We start from the raw sequence: 11,478 nt of genomic DNA, 5'->3' as shown, positions 1-11,478 counted from the left end.
GAGGTGACGCTTCAAAAGGAGGGGAGACGATAGGCAATGACCGTCGAAAGAGGAGGGCGTGGACTGCCCCCTTAGGCTGTTCATGTAGAATAAGAAGGAGTAGAAGAAACGGAGGAGAAGAACGGAAGGAAGAAAGAAGCTGTGGATGCTACTAGTTTGCTGATCTGATGCGACGATATTGTAATGAAGAGGACGATTCAGAGCGAAGTCAGAGAAACAGACAGATAGAGAGTAAGTCTTTTTTGAAATGGAATGGAATGGTTTTGGAAGGAAAAGTGAAAGATTTTTACAGGAAAAAAGGAAAATCGAAGACACAACAACAACAACATGATTATTCAGATGAGGATTTCGAGCGAGTCTTTTCATGCTGATAACTGTACCTAGTTCGAGAGGATAATAGCCTGGGCTAGATATGCTGAACTCGGGTGTTGATCCATTATGGAGTCAAAAAAGGCTGAAAATGTTCGATGCTCATGAGTGATGGTGTTTAAGGTGTTTCAAATATACCATTATAGAGTTTTTAGAATCTTCACACTGGCATTTCAGAGTTGAGCTCTAATGTTGGTCTACGTTGTGACTGGAAAATTATAGAAAAATCAATTCACAGGCCGACGTTACCTAACTTAAAAATGAATGATAAAAGTTAGCGTTTGAAACAATTTACAAATAAACAGGAAAAATCGAATTTTTTTATAACCTCAAATGTATTCCATCCATCGTCGTGTTGCCCTTTTTGGAACCCCATGAAATCGTTAGAAATCGTGAAATTAAAGGAGACCATTTCATATTTCGGATTAATTGGCTTGAAACATTGACTCGATTTACTCGAGCAGCTTTTTTTCATTCCCTTTGTCTCTATTTCTCTGTATCTACTCCATCCCTCGTATCCTAAATCTGACCTCTCTTGATCAAAGACATCCAGCTTTCAATCATCGATGTTTTCTTTATTTATCTTCCTGTAATACTGACTGGTTGGTGCCATCTTGGTCACTTTCTAATGTGGCATCACTTTTTTAAACGATACACTGTTTGCCTGCAGGAACACTATACACTACCAAAAATCTAATGCCTGCCATCCCATCCGTGAAATCCATAAAACCTCTTCTCGTTTCGATTCTCGAAGTAAACGAAAGTTTTTATTTATTTGTTTGTTATTTTTCTCCATCTTGTACACCTAATTACATCATCGGCTAACCAAACAATGATTGTTGTCCACCGATTCCTTTTCGTTTCCCCTATAATTCTGCTTCCATATTAAATCAGGATTGTGTCATCCTTGTCTTCTGCCATGGACGACACATACACAGTCATCGTACGTTCATAAGAAAAGTGAGGATATTGCCTAATAGAACTCGTAAAGTGTATCAATTGCTACCGACTGGTTTTTTACATATTATCAATGGTTTGTTTCTGTTTTCTCCATAGATGTCGCCGCTTCGCGTTACTTTGTTCCTTCTATCAACCAGTGGATCGGCTTAATGGATTGACGAGTTTCATGTGGTTGACCAGGCTTCTACAAAACGTGACGTACATCGTATATATGACATACAACTGTTTCCTACGATGATTTCCTATCTGAAGCTTATAGCTATAGGCTTTTAGATCATACGGTGTCTGGAAATATAGATCATACGGTGTCTGGAAATGTTAAGAGAAAGAGAAACGTCTGATCAATGAATCATACAGATCGGATGATGACATCTTTTCAATTGAACGCTTATTGAATACTGTGAATCCATAGCTCTAAGTGTTACTTCCTGCTCTTTCAAGAAATTTGGCAACTACGAGAATAACAAATGTGCAGAAAATTTAGAGTCAGCTATCTTTGGAACACACTTTCCATAAAGCTGTCAAACTCTTCTCAACCCTTTCATAGATTATTGTAAATCGGAGATTCGGGTCTGAAACCGCAGGCCCAGGATCCAAGGGTACATCGATGGTACACCGAGTTCTTATGGTACATTGGTACCAGAGATGCACGGACAGTCCGTTGTCCGTTGTCCGTGGAAATTTTTTTGTCCGTCAGTTTATCAGAGAAATTGGAATTAAAAATTTCTGTCTCAGAAGGCAGTTAAAATGGTGGATAAGCCCAGTTTCCCTTTGCACCACCATTTTCCATCGTTAATTTGCATTTTTGTCATTTTGATGGGAAAAACTCGTTGATTTTGAAAAATTTTGTCCGTTGTCCACTGTCCGTGGTCCGTTGTCCGTCAATTTTTGGGTTTCCGTTGTCCGTTGAAAAAATGTTTGTCCGTTGTCCGAACAAAAAAATTTCGCTGTCTGTGCATCTCTGATTGGTAACAAGGGTACGTAGGACTTCGATGTATACAAGGGAAGACGAAAAAAAAAATTTTATAGGCTATTTTGCGTTGAGCTCAAAATTATAGGCTTAAATTAGGCTCTACACCCCGAGATCCCATGTTCCCCTTGAACCAATTTACCCTAAAAAATTGAAGTACCCTCGATGTACACTTTTTCGATGTACCGTTGGATGATGGCCCATTATCTGACTTTCATTTACTCGTAAAAAGGGAAATCTTTTTTCTTAATTGCTTTGGTCAATTCGCAATCCACCAACCGTGACCAATGAATGCTGTAAACCTATAGTATCCCTGTAATCTGATTCCAAAAACGTCCCGCAAAAAAGAAAGTAACATCTGTACTGTTTCACTTTTTCCATCAAAAACACAACACTTTATTTGTGGAAAAGATGAAGTAAAAGCAAGATAAGAAAGTAGGAGAAAACCCGGTTTTCAGAGAAAGATTTGCATTTTATTCCTATCGTTTTCAGACGTCATAACTCTCACGGAACCGTTGAATGTCATAGATTTCTTTAGTTGAAAGCGAAGCTCGAGCCATTATCAGCGATTGGAGTCCATAGTTTCTGATCTGAAAATAGATCAATGTGATACTGTAATAATCAAAATAATCAAAATTGAGGATTAGCAAACACAACTGTATATTTACTGTTAGCAAAAAGTGATCTAAATCTGCTTCTATCACTCTTTCTATGGATTAATCTCGAAAATAGAACTAGCTTCTCTGAAAACTGATTAAAAAACCAAACGAGTGTAAGCAACAGAGAGCACGAAAAAGTGCTAGTGGAATTGATAAGGGAATCACAAGCGATATTTGATATCTACTATCATTTTCAAACCTTTTCAGCATTTTAATCCAAGTCTTTCGGAAGACTTTGTCCATAGTTGTGTCATTTCTTGCTGAATTGAAGAAGAACAAAACAGTTTAGATTTCTACTCTTGGATCTACTCTGTGTTATGACCTACAAATCGTTACTATCACTAACCTCAAGCTTCGGAGTTGGTTCGTTTTTCGGAAACAGTCTTTCTGATTCCAACTGATGATCATAGAGCTTTTTCCGTTGATGATTGTCACATAAAACACATGGACAACATCTACAGCATTGAGTTATCAGGTCACAGAATTTGCGACGGACCTAAAAATAGACTTTGAAATTATTGCAGAAATAGAAACATCTGCAATACCTCTACTCGTATTTGTCTATCATTAATCGTATAAATGGGTAGTCGGAGAGCACATGCAGCAATCGGAAGGAACGATGATACGTCAGAAAGTACTGTATATAAAGAAGGAAGATCTTGAAGACTCTGGATATTGACAGTCTGGAAACTTTCAAGGGTTAATGAAGCCCAAATTTCTGAAACTTGCCTCCCAGAATGCAATGATAATATCCAGAATATTAGCTAAAAGATATCCAGTTACAACCATAACCAACATTCGAGTAACTGCTCTCAATCGAGATCTCAGCCTTGTTACTTCTCCTCTGAAATATTTTCGATTATTCGATTATTTAGGTTTTCAAGTGAATTGATTGCAGAAACAGTGAAAAAGTGGTATAGAAATGATTCGATTCGTTCCAAATCAGAGAAACAGACCGCGGTGGATAGTGTGATGAGAACTTTCATTTGGTCCTACTTTCTACTGTTTATAAAAAAGGCGCTCTTTGATTTTCAGTGAACCGTGAATCTATTCAAAATCTATATTTTTTCTAATAAATACACACTTGAAATTACTTGAATAATTTTTGAAAAGTCTCCTTCGCATCCAACCTAAACATACATTTGCATTCACTTTGTAATCATTCGTTTTGCTCATTTTCTGGACATTTGGGTTACCATGCTACCTCAATTTCATGCTGAATATATTGGAAATTAACGAAAGAAGGGTAAAATGTGGGGAAGAAAACTGAGAGAAAGAGGGGAAAATATAGACGGAAGAAGTGTGGAAAACACGGAGAATCGACGGAATAAAAATTACCTTCGAACGTTTCCAAGAGGGCTGAAATGGATCGGGAAATGAGGGAAAATGAGAAAATGATTAAAATGGGTTAGGGTAAAAAATTTAAACTAATAATAATTCAAAAAAAAAATCTCCGAAAGTTCAAAAAAAAATGAAAGCCTACCTCGTTCCAACAGTGATAAATAGAACCAGTGCTTTCACAGTTTGATCTCTGTCAGTTCTCCGAACATTCATCACAATTGCAGCATTGAAATATGCGAGGACTGAAAAGATAAGAGGTTTTCAGAAATCTAAAATTTCAGTATTACCTGCAAAAGGTAGAAAAACTGTGACAATCTTTCTGACGAAGAATCTCCATACAACATCCATATTTTCTCCAAACATTGGAACAACTGCCAAACCCATTGATGAAAATCCAGTACAATTTGGTTGGGTTACAACCTAAATAAATATGAACCATTCATAAACCGTCAAATTAAAAACACCTCAATTTCGAAGAAAACCGTTCCACGAAAAATGAAGCTTGCCAGGAAGCAGCAGAAGACCACATACGTTCGATGGGTAGCGAGAATTTGGAATAGTTTTAGTGTTCGGTTATCAGCTGTACTCTGAAGATATCTCTCGATTGTTGCAGCCATCAGAAGAAATGAGGCAGCTGATAATGTGATATGGGAAACTGTGAAGGCAGCACGAAGATATTCGTGCCAAAGCACCAAGAGGTTGAAAGACTCGAAAAAATCAGTGTAAACCTAAAAAGTAAAACCTGAGATAATCAGTTCAGGATGGGAATTGGCTACCTGTACACACATAATTGCAATATAACATAGGGAAATGAAAACATCACATCCTGAGATCCACATCAAGTACGTTAGATTCCTTTTCCGAAGTACTGTAGATGTATTGAATGTGTAGAAGAGAAGGGAATTGTGGATTATACTGATGAGTGCCACGATGAGTCCGATGATTCCCACGAAAAACATTTTCCACTCCAAGAAAATCGGAGGAGAGTATTCGCAGTCATCAGGAATAGATTCCTCGAAGACATCTAAGCTGATGTTGTTGCTATCCATTCATAAACCTAGAATTTTGGATTTTGATCAAGGGCGTTCAAAACGAGACAGACGTCTGGAGCATAAAGTTCGGAAATGAGGGTGTGACGGGTAGTTGAAAAAGGAAAAGCAGAAGAGAATTTGTCCAATTGGTAGGTCAATAGGTCTTTTTTGACAAAAGGTGAGAAAAAACTTGTGGAAACGGAAAGAAATAAATGGGTAAAAGAGTTGAAGAAGAATGCAGTTAGTTAGGATTAGAAAAGGAAGAAAAGAAGTCGACGTGGAGTTAGTGTAGGTGATGTGATGGGAATACGTGACTCCGAAAGGAAATGATTGTGGAAGGTACTGGAAGAATGTAATCATGGAAAATGGATGGGATCCGATGATGTACCGTAGATTTTATGATGGGTCTTCTAGATTTCTAATCTCTGGAAAAGGGGGTCACGAAAAAAAAGGACAGAGGAGAGTGCTCAAGGAATGGGTGCAATAATTGCTTTTGTTATTTTTTTTGCCATCGATGTGTAAAGAGAACATTGGCACATCATTCGAACTTCTGTGGAATGCTGTTGCGCATTAATGAGAAGATGACGTGGCGAAGTTTTATTTCCGCAACAATCCATTTAGAGGTAGGGAAAATCACCTGAAATTTGTGAGGAATTTGAATTTTTAACTTCCTAAAACTTCGACATGTCCCTTTCTCAATAAAGCGCAATAGCATACCACAGCAGTTCCCTGTGCATCGGAACTTTCGTTAAAATTCGAAACATCTTATTTGAAAAGACTATTTCGAGAAGTGTGGATTTTATTAACTAAACATGTAAAAAAAAGTACATGCATAAGCAATGGCATTCTGACTAATGAGAGTATCCTAAAACTTTTTTCATCTCCCGTTTTCTTCCATTTTCTTTCTTTTTTCCTTTTGTTGAAAGAAAAAAAGAAGAAAAAGTTAATCAACGTCTTCCAGAAATGTTTGCTGTATTACACAAACATAAGAATCTTGAGACACACCGAAAACTATCAATCTTTTTCTTTCTTCAGGACTTCTTAGTTTTTCTCCTATTCGAAGTGCTATCAGATTTCTAGAGAGATTCGATATTTAGAATCTTATGGGAGAAGTTTTTGTTTTTGATAGTTTAAGCTTACTTTTATTTTCTTGAAAACAGAAAACATTTAGATAGATAGACAAATAAATAAAAAGGATACTCGAAAATAGAGGATCGAGAGTATGAAGAAAGCGGAAAGAAATGGAGACGAGATGTCTAATTGGAAGTTCATGGCACCGACAAAAATGAGGAAGTATGTCTAGAAACAGTGTTGGCTAGAATCGTGGAAAAACTGAATTCAAGGTTTATTTTGGATTTTTTCAGCTGTTGGAATGTACTTGGAATCATAGTCAAATAAATGAAAGCATTATTTATTCGACCAGATTATGAGGAGCGAAAAAATAATTTAGAGATGTACGGAATTCGAGAAGGCAAGAAAAGTCAGAGCAAAGGCAAAATGAGAGAAGAGAATTTCAGATCCAACTTGTTATTTTTTGTTACTTTTTCAGTCGGTAGAAAAGAGTTAAAGATTTTTTCGAAAAAAATATCTAGAAAACTGCGTAAAAGAACTCTAGAAACGTAATTTGATCTTTTCTTCTCACGGTTTCCGCTCAAAAAAAACGGAACACTGCAGTAAATAGTAGAAGTGGAAAAGGAAAAAACGAAAGACTGGAATATAAAATTGCGAGAACTTTTTCAAAAGTGATAAATAAACACATGGGGGATGGAGGAATGGCGTAATCTAGGAAGTCATTTGCAGAATAAAAAAAGAGAATGCAAGTGGGAGAACTTATGAAGTCATTCGCTTTTTTTTAGATCGGGAGGTCTTCCGATCTTTTGTCTTTTAGTTGAGATTTTCTAGCGTTTCAGCTGGAAAAAGAAATTAGTTATGAATGATTTGTGTCCAGAAGCATAAAGACAAGACTGTGGATCAAAAAGCAAGGGTCTACATGTTTTTTTAGAGGAGGGGACAGGAGATTTTTCAGGTTTTTTTTTGGAATTACGGTATGCATTCTGACATAACGGTGTACAATGATCAGTGTTCATCTGCCGTAGCTCACCTGCCATAGCTTCGCCCGCGTGGTTCAGCCGGTATGTGACGCCCACCTTCAGTACTCGTCCCACAATTTGAACCCTTCGAGAGGCTTATATGAACAAATTTTGAGACAGTTTTTTTCATGTCCCTCCTCCTTCAATGCAGAGAAATTTCTTTCAAAAGCTATCAGAGGTTCCTACCGTAATCCTACCACTAACTTAACCAGATTTCAACTACCATCCATGCAAAACGAAATAAAAGAGGAAGTGAACTAGATGCTCTGACCGAAAAAAGCAAGACACCCTTGGGTTGTTATCTATTTGAGGATCAGTGCGTGAGCACGGAAAGAAAAGATGTAAAGGGGAAAAAGAAGAAACGTTGTGTGGTCACACTACAAATGAAGCCAATTACAAGTAGGACGAAAAGAGGTGACGAGTAAGTGAAAGAGCAGATAGAGCAGCAAATGACCGCAGATTTCTTTTTTTTACTTAAAAATAAGAGAGCACATCCTCTTCAAGTACCTCCTTTGGTTATTATCATCAGTGATAAGAAGACTTACAGTCGAAATCCGGAGGAAGGAATACATTTTATTTGAAAAAATAACAATAACAAGGAAATTCCAAAGTAGCAAGATAATGTGTTTTGATGAATAACGGGGGAAAAGTTGATGGGTTCTGATGGGAAAATGAAAATTGTGAGGGTGGCGGTCTGGAGCAACGATCCAATGTTCAAAATTCTTTTTCGGTAAGAATACAAATATTTTTGAGTTTTGAGCTAAGAAAGTGGTATCTCCCTTTTTAGAAGTGTCCCTTGAGTTTGTGCAAGTTGGGTAAACATTATTGAGAGTGAAAAAGTTGTTGTTTTTTATTGCTGATTCTTTCACCCTTAGGTTCATCATCTATGATTCGTTCGCTTTCCGTTTTTTCTCCCGTTTCTGTTTTGTTTTAATGAACAGGAAAGGGCTACAGGCTTAATGCAAATTTTGAAAGATCTAAGTTCCAGATTTTAGTATGTTATGCTGGCCACCGGCCTTTCACTTCCACAGCTCCTATTTTTTGTACCAGAATCACAAGCACAAATCATAAAGAATCTAATTTCCAGATTATAATATACCAAGTCTATTGAAAACAATCCCTAAAAAGGACGTTTATTGAGCTCGAATTTCAGTCTCATTGCTTCCAGATGTTCTCAGATGCTTTGGTCAAGAATTTCAATTAACACTTCAATTTAAACAATATAGGATATTCCCTAAATCTGAAAGGATACCACTTGCTGCAAAAAAGAGAGAAAAACCTGAATCAAAGAAGAAGAGCTGATGACAGAAAAATGAAATTAATCATTTCTCGTCTCTCGTTTTTTTGCTTGTGGTTTAGATTTTTCGTCACATTGAAAGAATAACAATTGCGGACCAATTGGTTCCGAGTGTTTTTTCTGCTCTGCCGTTCGTTTTTCCACTGTCTGAAAAACCGGAAAAGGCGACAAAAACATACATAATAAAAATGGAGGCGGAAGATGTAGAGCTTTTTGGAAATGACAAAGTGTGTTGACTGATTTCTGAAACCCCTACTCCCTTTTTTGCTGGTTTTGGTTAAACAAAAAAAGGAAGAGTGACAGTGGAAGGACAATAACAAATTGTTCGGTAAGTGCAAAAAGGGAAGAAGAACTAAACGAGTTAGTTCGGGAACTGAGAAAAAGAGAAAGTGAGTTAGCTGAGTTAGTTTTTGTGCAAAAAAAGCATCTGGTACTTCATTGTTGCCAGGAAAGGACCTTCTTTAAACATCACTTCTCTCTTTCTTTTTTCTTTTGAAAACGTCATCAAGAGCTGGAAATTTGATCGAGGGAAGAACAAGTGAAGAAATCAGAGATGTTCTTACATTGGAAATTTTAGAAGGTTTCGAGATTTTGTTTAAAAAAAGAGGTTGAACAGGAAAAAGAGTGAAGAACATTCGGTTTCGGTTTCAAATTACAAAATGGGAAATGAGAATTTCTCAGATCATCAAAAATCGAAAAAAAAAGGATTACTGTATCGTATCTCATTCTAATTTTTGAGATTCCTGACTCTAGAACACACCCTAACACAGAAAACGTGATAGTTTTCAAAAGAAAAGTAGACATCATAAATTGAATTCGATGTTTAAACCAACCGAGATAAGTTTATTTCGAATCGAGTATCTAGGTCAAAAACTTGAAAGATAACCTATTTGATTTGGATTATAAGATTAAGTATTATTCCAAATTTGTCATAGTATTACCACCTATAATAGATCATAATCCAAAGAAGGTGGAATCAAGAAAATAACTATTTTGGCCCACACTCCCAGGGGGCATCGAAATAGGGGGCATCGTGCTCAAAGGGGGCATCCCACCATGTCTCATAGGGGGCACCGGACCAAATGCTTCCAGGGGGCATTGATAGTCTCATAGGGGTCATTGAGATCAATTCGAGTATATGATTCTGAATATGATGAATTTTTATTTCTACATCTTTTTCGTAGTTTTTTGAGGAAAACAAACACAATTGAAGACTATCGAAGGTGTTATTTCGGAGGGTCAACTGGGTAGAATTTCGGCCAAAAATTCGGGGGTACAATGATTCGGGCGTACAACTCATTTCATTCAGGGGTACAACGCTTGTGATTCGGGGGTACAGTTTTTTTTGAGGGAGTTTCTGAATTCCTGAATTTCAGAGCTTGAAAATCTCAGAATTCTTAGAATTTCAGAACTTTGAAATTTCAGTATTTCGCAATCTGAGAATTTCGGAGCTTCAGAGTCTGAGAATTTCAGAATTTCCCCTTTTCTTTAATTCTCCCGTTCTTCCTTCTCAAATCCGAGTAATTTTGGAAAACACAAATTTAGTCTGGAAAGTTTGTCTGAAATACGGTAGGCCTTCTCAGAAAAATGTAGGTTATATAAGAAAAGAAAAAACAAAGAACAAACTGAAGAATGTTCGAAAGGGATACAAACTTATTTTACATATTGAAGAAAAAGAGGTTTGAGGAAATTTTGGAAACCATTTCCATTTGGAAGAAGTGCGAAGATTGAAGTACAGAAGAGTAGAAGACTAGAATGTAAAATGAAGAACAGGAGTTTTTCAAAAAGAGATATTACCCTGGAGTCTGGTCTAATTTCCATGCCCGTTGCTGCCGGAAATTCGAGGGTGGGCGGAGCTAAGGTCCGGTAGCAAAATCCTTAAAGGCTCATGTATATTTCTGACCTACTATTTTCGATTTTTGGATAGTTCTTATTGTTTTTATGCATTCATTTTTTTTGCGATTTGTCGGATTTTTGTGAAAAAAATTCTTTAAAAAAATAGACCAAAAAATCATATACGAAAAAAATACATGATATTTTGAGGTTTTCGCTACCGGAACTAAGCTCCACCCACACTCAAATTTCCATCCACAACACGTCTTGAACTTAGATCAAAATATTACTGTAGAGACTTCATTTAAGCAGATTGTAAGTGCATTTTTCTGCAGAAACCTTTTCTTGTTAATCCGTAATTTCGATCTAAAAAAAGAAAACAAATCACAAACATGTGCGCATCTTGTTACAAGATTCTTGTATCAAACATTGACTCACTCAAGTGTGAAAATCTCTTGATTTCAGTTTTTCCACTGCGAACAAAACTTAATTAGGGACGGTATCCGGCTACTCGAGTAGGGACCACAAAGAAAACAGACTTTGTGGATTTTGTCATGTTTCCGTTTCTCAAAATTGGGTGGTAGGAAAGAATGGGAAACATGAGAAAAAAAACAAACTCGGTTATTCATAAAACTCGTCTCAAAAAAATGGAACAGGAACAATTGTAGAAACGAGTTAATAAAAAACAACTACAACACCCGCTTCCCGGTGTTTCCCCATTTGTCAAATCTCGACTGCCGAACAAAAAATAAATGAGAAAACGAATGATGACCCATATGGGTAGTACAAGCGTATTTGAAAGGAACACAGACATAATGATAGTGGGGAATGACTAGACAGAGTAAACCGGTTTTCAAAAAGCAATTTGAGATACATGTATTGAGTGTACTTGGAGCATGAAGATATTTTTCAAAAGAAAAAAATGGCC

The 11,478-nt window shown here is 36.8% G+C and overlaps 1 protein-coding gene across 1 annotated transcript; it reads right to left on the bottom strand.

The window, feature by feature from the left end:
- Positions 1–2,787: 2,787 nt before the first annotated feature.
- On the bottom strand, positions 2,788–5,348 carry CBG05848 (the record flags this gene model as incomplete). Its single annotated transcript, XM_002633101.1, has 8 exons — positions 2,788–2,889; positions 3,305–3,454; positions 3,504–3,641; positions 3,688–3,802; positions 4,442–4,541; positions 4,587–4,719; positions 4,764–5,027; positions 5,076–5,348. 8 exons carry the CDS (start codon positions 5,346–5,348, stop codon positions 2,788–2,790), a joined length of 1,275 nt encoding a protein of 424 aa, XP_002633147.1.
- Between the last annotated feature and the right edge of the window lie 6,130 nt (positions 5,349–11,478).

Source organism: Caenorhabditis briggsae, assembly GCF_000004555.2.
Source record: "Caenorhabditis briggsae complete genome, chrIV, whole genome shotgun sequence".
In the NCBI taxonomy this organism is placed as follows: domain Eukaryota; kingdom Metazoa; phylum Nematoda; class Chromadorea; order Rhabditida; family Rhabditidae; genus Caenorhabditis; species Caenorhabditis briggsae.
This window is presented reverse-complemented; position numbering and strand designations above follow the sequence as displayed.